The sequence below is a fragment of the Equus przewalskii genome, chromosome 22 (genome assembly GCF_037783145.1).
Source record: "Equus przewalskii isolate Varuska chromosome 22, EquPr2, whole genome shotgun sequence".
In the NCBI taxonomy this organism is placed as follows: domain Eukaryota; kingdom Metazoa; phylum Chordata; class Mammalia; order Perissodactyla; family Equidae; genus Equus; species Equus przewalskii.
Window position 1 is genome coordinate 53715388 of NC_091852.1, and position 17903 is coordinate 53733290.

General features: G+C 39.5%; 1 protein-coding gene across 5 annotated transcripts in view; it reads right to left on the reverse strand.

The window, feature by feature from the left end:
* Window positions 1-17903, reverse strand: part of CENPP (centromere protein P) — a 215705-nt gene that overhangs the window by 192545 nt on the left and 5257 nt on the right. For 4 of the 5 annotated variants that reach the window (XM_070590568.1, XM_070590567.1, XM_070590569.1 and 1 more), the window contains exons 2-3: window positions 8012-8193; window positions 6099-6187 (exon numbers count right to left, since the gene is read on the reverse strand). The exons of the other annotated variant lie outside the window; for it this stretch is intronic. In XM_070590568.1, the coding sequence (XP_070446669.1) occupies window positions 6099-6187; window positions 8012-8024 (102 nt within the window). In that variant the 5' untranslated portion in view covers window positions 8025-8193. The remainder of the gene's footprint in view (window positions 1-6098; window positions 6188-8011; window positions 8194-17903) is intronic. 5 annotated transcript variants of the gene reach the window in all.

Below are 17903 nucleotides of genomic sequence, written 5' to 3' on the forward strand. Positions count from 1 at the left end.
GTGGTATTTTTTTAAGAGGTACATCTAGCAGTTTTTGCTATTTCCTAAGGACAGAGTGAGTGGATACTTCTTGACTCTTCCCCATTTGTCTGGGCACCATCTGACTTGTCTCTTTGTATCTTGAGCTGCTGGAGAAATGGATATTGATGGTCTGTAATCTTTGTTTAGTTTTTCAGCTACTCGAGGATATAGCGGCAATTGTCAGGAGCAGCTGCAGTTTAAGTAGGCTGTCTGTAGGCATCTATCACCATATCTAATCAGAAACAGAAACTACAGAAGCACTCTTACAACTCAATAATAAAAAGACAACCCAATTGAAAACCAGGCAAAGGATCTCAACAGACGTTTCTTTAGATGATATACAAGATGCTTAACGTCATTAGTTATCACCTGGTAGTTCCATTTGACCCAGTAATTCTACTCCTAGATATAAAGCCAAGAAAAATGTACATGAATGTTTATAGCCACATTATTCATAACAGTCAAAATGTGAAAACAACATAAATGCCCATCAACTGAAGAATGAATGAACAAAATGTGATATATCCACACAACAGAATATTTTTCAGTCAAAAATATATATATATATGAAGTAATAAGACACACTATAACATGAATGAACCTTGAAAACATTATGCTAAGTCAAAGAAGCCAGTCAAAAAGACCACATATTATATGATTCTATTTACAGAAAATGTCCAGAATAGGTAAATCCATACAGACAGAAGACAGATTAGCTCTTGCTTAGGTCTGGGCAGAAGGAAGGAGATTGAGAGGTGATAAAGAAGATGGGCTTTCTTTTTGAGGTGATAAAAACGTCCCAAGTTGATGTGGTGATCATTGCACAACTCTGTGAATTTACCAAAAACTAATGAACGTATACTTTAAATGGATAAATTATATGGTATCTGAGTTATATCTCAATACAGCTGCTACAAAAGAAAAAAAAAAATCTCAGAGGCACCTCTTGTCTTTTCTTCTAGTATGTGTGGGTGTGTTGGATTTTGGACTTACAGGCATTAGGATAGGTAAATAATCCCGTCAGCATAAAGCCTATGATTTACTGGCCCCTCTATTTTTTTTCTTTTTGGTGGGTTGTGGATTCAGTTTAGCCACTGGAAAGTTGACTTCAAGATACGGTTTGCCCATCTCTCTCCTCCCTGTCATACTGCTAACCAGGTCAATCCTCCCCAGTCGGTAAACAAGGGGAAGGACCTTATAAACAATCTGACGTCAAAGCCCCTGCCTGAGTCTCAGCAGCACATTCCTCGCTACCCCAGTCCATTTAAGATTGCAGTTCTCATTCTCTACAACTTAAGGATTGTGGGTAGAGACATTCAGGATAACGGTCCAGTTAACTTTGCAAAATTTATATACTGCTCCTGAAGCACTCTGTATCAGACTTCAGTCTTTTCTTTCATTTAGGTTCAAATGTCATCATATCAAGTACACTTTCTTTGGAGTCTGTGATATGGGATTATATTCTTTTTAATTAAAACATTTCCCTCTTTTTGTCTAATTTTCTTCTTTCACTGGTTTCAGAGAGAGAAGTTTTGAAAACATACTTAATCTGCCCTTTCTCCACAAACTCCCACCCATCTGATTTATTATGCTGCATGGACTGTGAATGCTGACACGTTAATTCTGAAGTCCTTGCAACTCCTCAGAAACAGCGCTAACAACAGACAGTAAATCCTGGAACATACTTGTATGTTCCAACCACTTCTGAAAACAATAGCTATGCCAACGTGGGTAATCATTCAAATGCCCTGGGTACATTTCCCTATAAATAAGGGGGCTGAACTAGATAATCTATAAGGTCACTTTGGGTTCCAATATTCTATTCATATGATTTTAGGGCATTTTTCTAACATTGTATTACTATGATTTTATTATAACAATATTCTATAAGTAAGACAGTTTCATTATTTACGTTCCTTTTTAATATTCTGATAGCTTAACATCTCCCTCTAGTGGAAATTTTGTTTAAAAAAACATTTTAGAACACATAAGCTTGCTATGTCTTCACCATTGTTTTTTTTCCTCAAATATAAAATTCTTAAATATAAAAATCTGCTCAACATCATAAAATGGTAAAGCCATTGTAGAAGGCAATTTGGTATTATCAATCAGAATTTACATACACATCTCCTCAACTTCGCAGTTCCACAGAGATAGATTTCTACAGGGGTACTTACACAAGTAGGCCTAGAATACGTGAGGATTTACCATGAAATAACACAAACATAAAAACAATTCTCATCACCCCATTACATCAGAATTCTAAGTAACAACAACAAAATGAGACAGTCCTTTGTTCTCTTCTCCAAGAAAGTCTCTGAGTCCCATATGACTTATCCCTAAAATCTTGCTCATTTGAGGGGCTGGCCCCGTGGCTGAGTGGTTAAGTTCGTGCGCTCCGCTGCAGGCTGCCCAGTGTTTCGTTGGTTCGAATCCTGGGCGCGGACATGGCACTGCTCATCAAGCCACGCTGAGGCAGCGTCCCACATGCCACAACTAGAAGGACCCACAACGAAGAATATACAACCATGTACTGGAGGGGCTTTGGGGAGAAAAAGGAAAAAATAAAATCTTTAAAAAAAAAAAAAAAAATCTTGCTCATTTGGGAGTTTTTGTGATAGCTTTTAACATCTTGCTTACCAGTCTGGTTCTCAAAAAGAATCATAAAATTGGAAATGTGCAGAGAAAGCAAGCATTCTTAACATAGGGAGAGCATACTCTTTCTGTAGCAAATTAAGTAAAATCAAGCAATTTAAAAACACCTACATACTTTGGGGGTCGGCCCCATGGCTGAGTGGTCAAGTTCGTGCGCTCCACTTCGGCAGCCCAGGGTTTTGCCAGTTCAGATCCTGGGCGCAGACATGGCACCGCTCATCAGGCCATGCTGAGGCAGTGTGCCACACAGCACAACCAGAGGCACTCACAGCTAGAGTATACAACTATGTGTTGGGGGGCTTTGGGGAGAAGAAGGACAAAACACCCAGAAACACCTACATACTTTGAAATGTGAACAACAACTTACATCTCTTTATCTGGCAATTACTGTGTTCTATGTCTGTAAAAGACTATCTGTAAAAGAATATCAGCTGTTCCTCTCCTTAGATTTTTTTCCTGCATCCCCTAACGCATATGGGACAGAAACTGCTGGTAGATCCCAGTATTTGTACTTCTTTCTTGCCCCAATTTTTCACTGGCCACACGGCCATGCACAACGAAGACTACATTTCCAGCCTTCCTTGCGCTAACTTATTGGCCAATGGAATGTAGGTGAAAATGATGGATATTACAAGTTCGAGAAAGTGTCCTTCACGGGAAAAGGTGAGCCCTTGTTTGCCCACCCCTTCCTGATGCCTGAAATGCTAAAGTGATAATTGCACCATGATTTGGAAGCCAGGTGGGTGATGGCAGAGCCTGATGATTATGAAGTCACAATACTAGCCTTTGAACACTTACCCTACAATCTGTTTAAGCAGCTGAGAAATAAATGTCTAGTACTTTGAACCACCCTTATTTTTAAGTTTTCTGTCATGTGCAGCTCAACTAATTCTAATTCACTCAGCATGTGAGCTAACAGTATAAATTTAGGCCATTACTAAATTGTCACAAAATTTTTGATCATGCTTTGGTGGTATGGGGGTGAGAATATTAGCTTAAAATACTGTTGACAGGAAGGTGAGGTCTGGGCTGATGTCATCACTGCCTTGTAGGAGGCAGGGAGCATGGCCACTGCTGCAAGGGTAGCAGGGCCTGTGTGGCAGGGCCCACATGGCTCTGGTCCTGTCTGTGCAGCCTCAGGGCGGACAGCAACGACCAGGAGGCCAAGCCACGGTGGGAGCTACAGGGGCCCAGTGCCAGTTCACGCTAGGAATGCCTCTGGTCAGGCAGTAGTCATTCTTCAGAAGCACATCGAGTTACAACAAATTTCCCCAAACTGTGATCTGACTCGTGATAAGATGAAACTACCATTTGACGTTTTCCTTCAGATACTTAAGGTGACCCAAGTATGCATTTTAAACAAAATGAAGTTACAATACTGCAGTCTATTTCATCTCTCAAGCCACAGCCCCATTAACGAGAACTCTGATAATCTCTGGGCACAACCATCCTACAGTGTACAGCTCCACTGAGCAGCTCATTGACCCCAACTTCAGAGGACAGTCTTTCTCTTTTCAGACAGACTTGTGCATAAGCCTCCAAAGGACAAGCCTAATTTTGCCCACAGTCTAGCTTCTCTCCAGATAACCATGGAGAGACTGTGAAAAAGACATATACCTACAGCAGAAAAAGCCTTCAGGACCCCAAGGCTCCCAGGATACTCCTGAGAAGTTTCCTGGGCAATGTGTCCAGTGACAGTGCAAATGTTCTCAGACATGGGACTGGACCTGAGGCCTATGACTCCTCCAACCTTACCATGGACTGTAGTCCTGGCCCATTAATAGAAGTCAGGATGCAGGTGAATATTTGGTGTATCACCACTCTGAGTTAAGGATCACATTAGCCACAAAGAAAGAAAATGCATTTGGTCCGATTATGCAACATTCTGCAATGGGAAAACATCCAGGAGCTCCTGGGCTGCACAAAAGAGAAGCGTGGGATCCTGACACAGACTGTTAATCCAAAATGACACCAATCCATTTGGGCCCATGTTCTGTTTTAGTCTTCAGCAGATGATCTTTGAGGTCATACAGGACTATGATATTGCCTTAGTGATCATGCATGGCCCCAAGGCCTGGTGCCAACCTGGGAACAGTGTACCTCCCCTAGGGCCACTCATCACCCATGCCCCTGTGTCAGATCCTGCTCAATCAGCATTGGCAACGCCACACTGTGGATGTTCTTGGTCATCCTGACAGGACCAAGCTGGGAGCTATCATCAGATGAGGCGCCCAGACCTCCCTCAGCCCATTCCCAGCCTGCCAGTGTCAGTGGTCAACTAGAGACATGGCTTGCAAAAAGTTTATAAAAAGCAAAAGCTCTAGCCCAGCTATCCGGACCCAGGCACTCTTGACTAGTTGGGGCAGCTGTCTGACACCTAAGGAGGCAGGGTCCTGATTACCTAACATTAACTCCTGTTCCATACAAGAAGGGACAACTTGGGGCTGTTTTTGTGGCTGAGGACAAGGATGAGGAATCCTGGCACATGACTGAACACAACCAAGCAGCTTGTCAGCAAGACTTAGCACTGCAACTATCTGATGACCTGAGGTTGAGGCAGCCTGCCTGCCCTTCCCTGTTCTTCTCTACATACACTCCCTGTAGGCCCAGCTCACAAAATCAACTGATTGAGATTGCTTTCTGCTATCAAAGTATGTGCCTAGTCCCGGTCAGTTCTCAAAATTATGCCTGGATCCCACTCTTCCTGAAACCAGCCTTTGAAGGTGTCTAAGCCTTGTACTGCCCCATCCTGGCCAAAGACTGCATGTTATCATTCTGTCTGCTTCCTGATTTTATGTGAAAATCTTAGTCAAAAGTATCTTCCTCCTGTGCTGTGTCTCAGTAGTCCAGTATAACTTGCTGGCGTATCCATGAACCACCTTGGCATCTAATCCTCCAACCGTGAGCAGTTTTCAGATGGCTGTAGTCCCAGATGACCACAATCTCATGAGAGGCCCTAAGCAAGAACACTCAACTAAGCTGCTCCCAAATTCCTGACCAATGGAAAATGGGTGAGATAATAAATGTTTTTGTTGTTTTAAGCTATTAAATTTTGAGGAAATTTGTTAAGCAGCAAGAGATAACTAATAGAAAATAGACGGCTGGCATATCAACTGACTCAAAGGGCATCCAGGACTGTTCCCATGACCTGTGGCTTACACTGGGAGCCCAGGAGCATCTTGCTCCCTGCCCTCCAACAAAGCACCTATGTCCTCAGCAACAACCCTACCATACACAATTGCTGGGTATTTACACTTAAAAACATTTTTTGAAATGGTATCACTTTGCACAAATGTGCTACAAGGGGCCCCAGCTCATGAACTCCTCCTCAGCTCGGCCACTGCTGGAGGCCAGGGATGGGGGGGAATTTTTTATTCCATAGCAGCAGAATCTCTGTTATCACAACACACTCCTTAACTTACCTGGATTTCCAGAATCTGAAATTCAAGTTGAAATGTAATCATGTGGCAATTTCCTGATAATCTGTGTCTCTGTAGAACTTTCTTTATACCTGTAAATCAAAAAACCAAATATTTTGCTTGAAAAGTAACAATTTCCTTCAAATATCTATTGTTCAATTTTGTGTGAATATCTATAATACATGTGAGTATATGTGTGAAAGCGTATGTTAGTATTTGCAATGAAAATATCTGGAAGAACGTGCATCAAATTGATTAGCTTTGCAAAATAGCACTGAAGACAACTTATACTTTCTACTTCTCGATTATACCAAAGATTAAGGTATGAAATAGAAATATGCTAGTATAACCCTAGACAAATTTGAATCATGATAACTGTTATTTTTCATTTTTGCAACTTTATCTGCTTCTAGTTGAAGACAGTAAATTGGATCCATGTATTTACCTCTGTTATCTCTCAAAACTTTACTAAAACGATATCAGAAGGTTTCTTTTAGGTATAACATGAATGCACTTAAATGCATAAAATGCCGTATTCTTAAGTATACAGTGTGATTTTTTTTTAACATACGTATTTCCCATGTAACCACCACAGAGATCAAGATACAGAAATTTTAAAGTACCCCATAAAGTTTCCTCATGCCTTTTCCCAGGTTATACACTACCACCCAAGAGATAACCATTATTCTGACTTGATCACCATCTAGGTTTGCTAATGAAGGTATTTTTAGAAGGGCACAATTCTACAAGGATAAAGAGAAGAAGATGAGAGTAACCTAATTTTGGAAGCTGGAAATCAGATGGATGAGCCAGATATCACGTAGAAAAGTGAGACTGACCTGGCAGACCCAAGAATGCGGAAAGTTCGGAATCAAGCCATTCACACAACATGAGAAGGGCTTTCTAAAATTGGTAGCACCAAGAACTTCAGCAGATGGGGTGAACCTGGGACTCAAACTAGGAAGACTGAGACTCCTTCACACTAGTAAAAGTCTTGTACCTGATCTAATCTCACTCTCCATCCTCTCTGTATTCCATCTCCTCCTCTCAAGCACCTGGAGTGTCTAAATTCCATCAGTCATTTCTATATGTAATTCAAACTTCTAGTGAGGTAAATTGCCCGAGACCCGCTGAGGGTCACTCTCTCTCCTGTCATGAGGGCTATTTCAGTGGAAAAGTCAGGAAGCATTTCCAAAAGCGATTCCTTCCTTAGGGAATGTTATTCTTGTCCCAAGTTCTCAACATCCAACTGTACAGCTGAATTGGCCTTCCCTTCCCTGTTAGTGCATCACAGATCTGTGCAATAAAACCTAGGCACTGGGACCAGAAACTCTCCTTTGGCAAATGGTCCAGCTGCTGAAACATTTATCTTGGCCATAGGCCATGTTCATTAGGAGTAGAACACTGTACATGAGGCAACTCTCAGGTCAGTAGCAACAACTCCTAAGAGTTGTTGTTCTTACAATCACTTATCTCTGTTACCTGAGTATTAAGTTACTTAATGACAGAGACTGTGCCTTCTTTAACCTCTACCTCAGGCAGCGCTTTTTTTGGTGAGTAAGATTATCGCTGAGCTAACATCTGTGCCAGTCTTCCTCTATTTCATATGTGGGATGCTGCCACAGCACAGCTTGATGACTGGTGTGTAGGTCTGTGCCCAGGATCCGAACCCACAAACCCTGGGTCACTGAAGTGGACCATGCAAACTTAACCACTACGCCACAGGGCCAGCCCCTCAGGCGGCTTTTAAAAGAGTCTTATGGATGCTGTCATGTTCAAAAGACACCTGGCAAAACAAGCCTACCACAATCACACATTCAAATAGTTACCTTGTAGAATTTTAATTCAATGATATGACAACCAATTTCCTGTGCATACAAGGTTAGCTTCAACACCACTTCTAGATTAACACTTACTCTTTTCTGTCATCTCAGTGCTTGTCAGGTCCTTTGTCTTCTTGGAGTAATTTCTTATCTTGATGCCAGTAAGTGTACTTAGAAATAAAATTTCTGATTCCAAATGTCCAAGATGACTTCTCAGATCTTTTGAAGATTCCCATCCTTCAGAATCTGATTGGTATATTTCTTGAAAGGATTTTCTAAAAAGCAAATATCAGAAATAATTACGCCAATGAGGAAACCACTAACAAGGATTTCACTGAATTTCTTTAAACAATTCCCATTTTGTCCTTCTTACTCTCTTCCCATTAAAACTACCTAAGATTTTTTTCTCAAAACCAATGTAGCTACTAACACAGCAATCTTTATTCTCAACACAAAATAAACCTAATCAAATTATACTACCAGATTTGTACATATTAGAAACAACTGTAAAATAAATTATAACATGAGTACTTTGCAAAATTAGAATGTCTCATATCCCAAGACATCTCAAATTATTTTAAAAGATGTCACAAAATTGAAAACAAAATAAATTAGCCAGGTTTAAATTCTAAAACAAAGTATCCCAGAGCATTTTATACTAAGAAAGAAATTCTGAGGAAATCTAAGAATGGGAGTGGGGTGGGGAGGGGAGAATTTCAAAGGAATAACAGCATTATCTCTTTAAGCAACACTGTGACCAGACATTCTTCAATGAGAACATATAACTCTATTTTCCTTGAAAAGGAGTAAAATTTCAGCTAATAATCACACTGAATGGCATTTTACTTTATGTCATCCTTTATTGCCCTTGTACGATCTGCTGTATTCTACACTGTTGACTTGTGCCATCTTTAAACATGCCTTCCTTTGATGTCGGGGCGCAATTATCTTGATTTTCACTTTACATCTTGGGTCCTCTACTGTCCCTGCTTCTTACCTCCAACCTTGGAATAAAACCCTAACACTCTTTCCTCTGCTGTCCTAAATATGCATTCTCTCATTCCAGAGGAATACTCGATGATTAATCTCAGCATTTCTGTGACAGTACCTCCTAAAGCACACCTCTAACCATTTATCTCTTCTTCCTTCAAGGTAGACTTAGCTTGATAACTCACCAAATGTTTTCCTCAAGGTAACTTTTCCTCCAAATTGTCGTACTTTCGTTAATGATAAAAGCTATCCCTTGATATCTCAAGCTCCATATCTCTGGAGCCATCCTTCGCTCTGTTACTCCCTTCGCATCTGGACCTACTGCCATCCTTTCTGCTCCTTCACATAGGTATCCTTCCTTTTCTATTCTTAATTCCACTGCATTAGCCTATCCTCTTTTGACCTCATACCATGTCTATAGGAAATAACCCAACTCTGAATTTTTTTTTTTTTTTTAAAGATTGGCACCTGGGCTAACAATTGTTGCCAATCTTTTTTTTTTCCTGCTTTATCTCCCCAACTCCCCCCACACCCCATACATAGTTGTATATCTTAGTTGCAGGTCCTTCTAGTTGTGGCTCATGGGACGCCACCTCAACGTGACCTGATGAGCAGTGCCATGTCTGCGCCCAGGATCCGAACCCTGGGCCACTGCAGCAGAGCGCGCAAACTTAACCACTCAGCCATGGAGCCAGCCCCCAACTCTGTATTCTTCACACTGGGGATCTAAAACTTGTATAAGTCTGTAAAAAACGTTTACAATTTTTTTTAATGCTAATTTAAAATATTAACGTAGGGTCTGGCCTGGTGGCATAGTGGTAACGTTCGTGTACTCTACTTCAGCAGCCCGGGGTTTGCAGGTTTGAATCCTGGGCATAGACCTACATACCACTCATCAAGCCATGCTGTGGTGGCATCCCACGTACAAATAGAGGAGGACTGGCACAGATGTTAGCTCAGGAACAATCTTCCTCAAGCAAAAAGAGGAGGATTGGCGACAGATGTTAGCTCAGGGCAAATCTTCCTCACCAAAAAAAATAAATAATAATAATGTAAATATATTCTATATCATCTGAGAGACTACCACATGTTCTTTTATACTTGTCATCATGGATTGATGAAAGAAATTATTTTATACATAGAAAGCTAATGAAAAAGAGAGGCAATCTTCATACATAAATGATGAGTTCCTGCCAAGTGAATATCAAATAATGTCACATCAAACTATGAATGAAAATTTCAAGGTATTGCCAATAAGCAAAGTGATAAGATAATCAGTCATCACATTAAAGGACAGACATGCAGAACTCAAAAAGAACCTGTGGCTGAAAAAGCAGAGGATGGGGAGTTATTGTTTAATGGGTACAGAGCTTCACTTTGGGGCAATGAAAAAGTTCAAGAGACGGATATTGGTGATGGTTGCATGACAAGGTGAAAGTGCTTAATGCTACTGAACTGTACACTTAAAAAGTGTACAGTGTACCAAAAAAGGGTAAGTTTTATGTTATGTATATTTTCCACACACGAAAAAAGACAACTTGAATATTCTCGTTCACAGCAGTGATTTACTTTGAGCAAAATATTATTAACCCACTTCAATTAATGATGTTAGTTTGAAAGATTTTGAGTTATGAATTTTATTGGTTTTGTAGTTTTGTTATTTGTAAATCTGTCTTAGTAGTAAATGTCTTTGATCAAAATAGAAGTTCACAAGAAACCTTTTTCTTTTAAAACAAATCTATACAAGATTTGAGTCTAAAAGTCAATGATCTAGGTTTCTGGGAACACAGAGTAGGGAGCACCAGAAATCCGTCTCCCCACCTAGACAACAATTACACTGGCAGAAGCTGTCTAATATAACTTTTTTCTAGAGTCTGTTGAAGGTTTGCAACTTCCAGTAGAAGGCATGGAAGTAAACTGAGGTCAAGTTCGGGCAATTTCAGCTCTTACCACAGTAGCAGCCACTCATCCCCCATTCTAACAACATGGCAAGCTGCTGTGCACACATTCCTGGAGCAGCCTGCACACAGCTTAGGGGAGCCAGGGTGGGCAAAAACGACTCTCTCTCCCAAATAGTGGGAATTTGTGCTCCAACTGCAGATTGCTGCTTCTGATCACAGAGGTGCAGACTAAGGCAGGCAGACATTGTTGCTGCACCTCCTCTCATTGTTGCAGACCCCTTCTGGTCTGGCTCAATTGACTTCCAGGAGACTTAAAGAGCCGTTGCTCTTTCTCCCCCATCATTTTGGCTCTTCTCCTTGAGGAGCCAGACACTAAAGACTAGGACATTCAAAATGAAATGAATATATAGGGAAAATTAGAAAGTGACTGTGCATGCCCAAGAAAAGATTCAGAAAAGACCTGAGGAGACATTAAGTTTGCACCTCAGGCTCATGCTCAGCAGAGACAGCCTGCAACAATCAAAAATACAAAAACACAGCAAACCTAGGGGGAGGGGGGAGTATCTGATCCCAGAGTTACACATTATTAGATTCAAATCCAGTGTTCAACAAAAAGTCACAAGGCATACAAAGAAACAGGAAGGTATGTCCCATTCAGAGGAAAAAGTGATTCAACAGAATCTGTTACCTGCAAAAGACTTAATGACAGATATATTAGAAATAGACAAAAACAATGGTCTTAAAGGTCCTCAAAGAAATAAAAGAAGATGCGGAGAAAGTCAACAAAACAAGCTGTAAACAAAATAGAAACATTAATAAAGAGATAGAAAACCTAAAAAGAAACTGAAAGTGCTGGAGCTGAAAAGTACAATAACTGAAATGAAGAATTCACTGGAGGGATTCAAAGGCAGATTTGAACAGGCAGAAGAAAGAATCAGTGAACTTCAAGATAAGACAATGAAAATTATTGAAGCTAAGGAACGGAAAGAAAAAAGACTGAAGAAAAGCAAACAGAGCCTAAAGGATACGCAGGACACCATCAAAATGACCAAGAGACGCATGAAGGGAGACCAAAATGAGGAGAGAGAAAGGGGCAGAGAGAATATTTGAAGAAATAATGGCTGAAAACGACCCAAATTTGTTGAAAGACATGAGTATAAACATCCAAGAAACTCCAAGTAAGATGAACTTAAAAAGACTCACACTAAGACATTATCCAATTTTCAAAAGCCAAGAATAAAGAGAGATCTTGAAAGCAGGAATAGAGGAGCAAATCATCACATAAAAGGGATTCTCAACAAGAAATGAACAGATTTATCATCAGAACTTACAGAGGCCAGAAGACAGTAGGTTGATATAGTCAAAGTGCTAAAAGAAAAAACCATCAATCAATAATCCTATACCTGGCAAAACTGTCCTTGAAAAGAAAGCAAGAAATTAAGACATTTCCAAATAAACAAAAGCTGAGGGTTTGTTACCACTAGACATACCCTGCAAGAAATGCTCAAAGGAGTCCAGTAAGGTGAAGTAAAAGGACACTAGACAGAGACTTGAAGCCATATGTCAAAATAAAGATCTCAATACAGGTAATACATGCACAACTGTAAATCTAGTATCATTGTCACAATGGTTTGTAACTGCTTTTTGCTTTCTACATGATCTAAAAGATTAACATGTAAAGAAATTATTTGTTTAAAGCTACTATACTGTAACTTTTGTTTTTAACTCTAAATCTTGTTTTCTATAAAATTTAAGAGAACAATGCATTTAAAAGAATTATTTGTTTGGTGGTACACAATGTATAAAGATCTAATTTTGTGACATCAAAAAGTGAAAAGGGTGGAGATGGAGCTATAAATAAGCCAAGGTTTTGCACATTATTGAAATTAGGCTGCTACAAATTCAAATTAGAGTGTTGTAACTTTAGGATATTAAACATAATCTCTCTAGTAGCCACAAAGAAAACAGCTATAAAATATAGATAAAAGGAAATGAGAAAGTAATTTAAACATTTCATTCCAAAAAAATCAACCACCAAAAGAAGACAGAAGTGGAGGAAATGAGGGACAAAAACACTTAAGGGTATATAAAAAACAAATAGCAAAATGACAGAAGTAAGTTTCTCCTTATCAGAACTTGTGTAAATGTCAATGGCTAAACTCTCCAAACAAAAGACAAATATTGGTAGAATGGATAAAAACACATGATCCAGCCATATGCTGTCTACAAGAGAATCACTTTCGATTCAAAGACACAGATTGAATGTGAAAGAATGGAAAAAAATATCCACGCAAAAAGTAACCAAAAGAGAGCAGGAGTGGGTATACTAATAGCAGACACAACAGACTTTAAATCAAAAAAGGTTACGAGAGAAAGAAGGACATTACATATTAATGAAAGGTTCAATATAACAAGATATAAAAATTATAAACATTTATGCACTAATGACAGCTTATCAAAATATATGAGGCAAAAACTGACAGAATTGAAGGGAGAAACAGTTCTATAGTAATAGTTGGAGTTCCAGTTCAAGCCGGTTCGAATCCCAGGTGCGGACATGGTACTGCTTGGCAAGCCATGCTGTGGTAGACGACCCACATATAAAGTGGAGGAAGAGGATACGGATGTTAGCTCAGGGCTAATCTTCCTCAAAAAAAAAAAAAAAAAAAAAAAGATGGTGACGTAAGAGGGTCCTGAACTTACCTCCTCTCACAGACACACTGAATCTACACCTATATACAGAACAATTTCCTCTGAAAGAAATCCAAAAACTAGCTGAGCAACTCCTACACATCAGGCACATGAGAAAAAATCCACACCAAAACAAACAGGAGAGGCTGGGACACAATCCCATCATAAACGCCACCCCCAGCGTGGTGATCCACAATCAAGAGGGAACTAACAACCCCAAGCTTCTCACTGAGGCGCAAAATGTTTGAACTGAACAGGTGGCACCCCAACTTCTAAGACTAGCATCTGTGAAACAAGCCCCCAAAACATCTAGTTTTGAAAGCCAACAGGGCTTGTGTCCATGAGACCCACAAGGCTATAGAGAACTGAGAAATAGTTCTTACAGGCCTCATGCGCACAGACTCACTCATCCCAGGGCCCAGCACAGAGGCAGCCAAAATAAAAGTGCCCAGTCTTTTTGTGAATGAGGCCTATTTCCTACCTTAAAGCTTTGACCTGAAGGGCAGGCTTCTAATTTAACACACATCTAAGGGTCTGCAATACTCTGCAAAGACAGAGGCCAGTGGGCGCCATCTTTGCATTCTCCCTCTGATTCACTCCAGATCACCATTACCTCTCAGGAAGGAGCTTGTGCACTCACCTGGCACCCTAATTTTTGCAGCTACTCCCCAAGAGACACCTCTTTTTTTCCTTTTTCTTTTTAATTTTTTATTGAGTTAATGATAGGTTATAATCTTGTGAAATTTTAGTTGTACATTATTGTCTGTCAGTCGTGTTGTAGGTGCAACTGTTCACCCTTTGTGCCCATCCCCCAACCCCCTTTCCCCTGGTAGCCAGTAATCTGTTCTCTTTGTCCACATGTTTAAATCCAAGGGACACCTCTTGATGGCCTGGCTCTGGTAACCAGCAGAACTTATGTTCACGGTTCCTGTAGGACTGCAACAAATGGAGAAATAGTTTTTAACTACCTGTCCCAGGGCACAGCGCAGAGAGAGAAGACTGAAACACAACGCCAGTCTTTTGTGAAAGAGGAATATTAGCTTATTTCATAGCTGGGGTCTGAAGGGAAGGGTTCTAATTAAACATACATCTAGGCCCAACTACAATCCTCTCCAAAGACTGGGGAGGCAGGAGGGCACAATCTTCACACTCTCCCTCTGCCCAGCCCCAAGCCATTGGTGTCTCCAAGAAAGGAGCTTGTATACACATCTGGCACTCTGACTTTTGTGGCTGCTGCCCAGAGGAAACATCCCTTCATAGCCTGGTTCTGTTGGCCAGTGAGGCTTGTGTTCATGGGCTTAACAGGAAAGCAGCAAAGAAATATTTCTTACCTGGCTATCACACCAGGGCCCAGTGCACAGAGAGCAGACAGAAACACCTATCTGTCAGTCTTCCCCTGAAAGAGGTATATTTGCATATTTTAAAAGCTGCTGCCTGAGGATCTGATTTCCAGTTTGCCTGAATCCAGGTGCTGACTAAGATCCTCTCCTTTGGCACGCTGACAAATCTTGGCATACCCTCAAATACTAGGAGCCACTAACAATAAAGTAGGCTGCTTGGATAAACACAACCAAATGCAGCACTGAAATAATAACGTTCATCTACTAGGTGAGGCTACGCCTTCAAGACTGCAAGAGGTGGCGGTTTTATCTAATGCATAGAATCAATGTAACAGAATAGAGAGCCCAGAAATAAACCCATGGATATATGGTCAATTAACTTGACACAATGGGGCCAAGAAGATACAATGGGGAAAAACAGTCTCTTCAATAAAAGGTGCTGGGAAAACTGAACAGTCACACTTAAAAGAATGAAACTGAACCATTATCTTACACCATACAAGAAAATTAACTCAAAATGGATTAAAGACTTGAATGTAAAACCCAACACCATAAAACTCTTAAAAGAAATCACAGGTGGTAAGCTCCTTGACATTGGTCATGTCAGTAATTTCTTGGATTTGACACCAAAAGCAAAGGCAACAAAATTAAAAATAAACAAGTGGGACTACATCAAACTAAAAAGGTTTTAAACAGCAAAGGAAACCATCAACAAAATGAAAAGGCAACCTATGGAATGGGCGAAAATATTTATGAATCATATATCTGATGAGGAGTTAATACCCAAAACACATAAAGAACTCATACAACTCAACAGGAAACACACATTCTGATTAAAAAATAGGCAGAGGTTCTGAATAGACATTTTTCCAAAGACATATAGATGGCCAACAGGTACATGTAAAGGTGCTCCCCATCACTAACCATCAGGGAAATGCAAATCAAAACCAAAATGAGATGTTACCTTACACCTGTCAGAATGGCTATTACCAGAAAGACAAAAAATAACAGGGGCGGGCAAAGACGTGAAGAAAAGACAATCTTTGTGCACAAGGTAAATTGGTGCAGCCACTATGGAAAACAGTAAGAAGGTTCCTCTAAAAGAATTAAAAATAGAACTATCATATGATCCAGTGATTCCTGTTCTGGGTATTTATCCAAAGGAAACAAAAACACTAACTCGAAAAGACATACGCACCCCTGTGTTCATTGCAGCATTATTTATAATTGTGCAACCTAACTGGACATGGAAGCAACCTAACTGACCATTGATGGAGGAATGGATAAAGAAAATGTAAGTCTATATATAAAATGAAACATTATTCAGCTAGAAAAAAGAGGGATATCTTGCCATTTGCAACAACATGGATGGACCTCAAGAGCATTATGCTAAGTGAAATGTCAAAGAAAGATAAATACTGCATGATCTCACTTATATGTGGAATCTGAAAAAAAAAGAAAAAGAATTTCCAGACACAGAGAATAGACTGGCGGTGGCCAGAGGTGTGGGGGTGGGTGAAATGGGTAAAGATGTTCAAAAGGTACATACTTCCAGTTATAAAATAAATAAGTCCTGAGGATGTAATGTACAGCATGGTGACTACAGTTAGTAATATACTATATTGTACATTTGAAAGTTGCTAAGAAAGTAAATCTTAGAAGTTCTCACCACAAGAAAAAAATTAGTAACTATGTATGGTGATGGATGTAAGTAGACTTACTGTGGCCATCATTTTGCAGTATATACAAATTTTGAATCATTATTTGTACACCTGAAACTAATATAATGCTATATGTCAATTATAGCTCAATAAAAAATAACAGTTGGAGACTTCAATACTTTACTCACAATAATGGATACAACAACCAGACAGAAAATAAGTAAGAAAACAGAGGACTTAACAGACCAACTAGATCTAGAGACATACACAGAACACGCTACACAACAACAAGCGAATACAAATTCTTCCCAAGTGCACAAGGGACATTTTCAAGGATAGATCATATATTGGGCAAGAAATTAAGTCTCAATGGATTTTAAAAGATAGGTATCACAGAAAGTATCTTCTCCAACTGCAATGGGATGAAGTTAGAAATCAATAACAGAAGGAAAACTGGAAAATTCACAAAATTGTGGAAATTAAACAACACACTTTTAAACAACCAATAGATGAAAGGAGAAATCACAAAGGAAAAGAGAAAACACTTAAAGATGAATGAGAATGCAAATACAACATACCAAAATTTAAGGGACAGCAAAAGTAGTACTGAGAGGGAAATTTATAGGTATAAACACTTAAATTAAAAAACAAGAAAAATCTCAAGTCAACAACCTAATGTTACAACTTAAGGAATTAGAAAAAAGAATGAACTAAACCCAAAGCTAGCAGAAAGAAGGAAATAATAAAGATTAGAGGAAAGATAAATGAAATAGACACTAGAAAAATAGAGAAAAATCAATGAAACCAAAAGTTAGTTCTTTGAAAAGATAAATAAAATTGACAAACCTTTAGCTAGATGGACTAAACGAAAGTGATGACTCAAATTACTAAAATCAGAACTGAAAGTGGGGACATTACTACTGATTCTACAAAAATAAAAAGGATTATGCAAGTACTACAGACAATTGTATGCCCATAAATTGGATAACCTACATGAAAGGGCCAAATTCCTAGAAACACAAAACTTGCTAAGACCTAATCATGAAGAAATAGAAAATCTGAATAGACCTATAACTAGTAAAGACACTGAATCAATAATCTAAAATCTCCCAACAAAGAAAAGCCCTGGACCTGATGGCTTCACAGGTGAATTCTACCAAACACTTAATCAAGAACTAATACTAATCCTTCTCAGACTTTTCGAAAAAATTGAGGAGGAGGGAAGACTTCCTAACTCATTCTATTAGGCCAGCATTACTCAACATCAAAGCCAAAGACAAAACAAGAAAAGAAAACTAGAGACCAATATTACTTATGAACGTTGATGTACAAATCCTCAACAAGGGGCCAGCCCCACGGCACAGTGGTTAAATTCAGCACACTCTGCTTCAGCAGCCTGGGT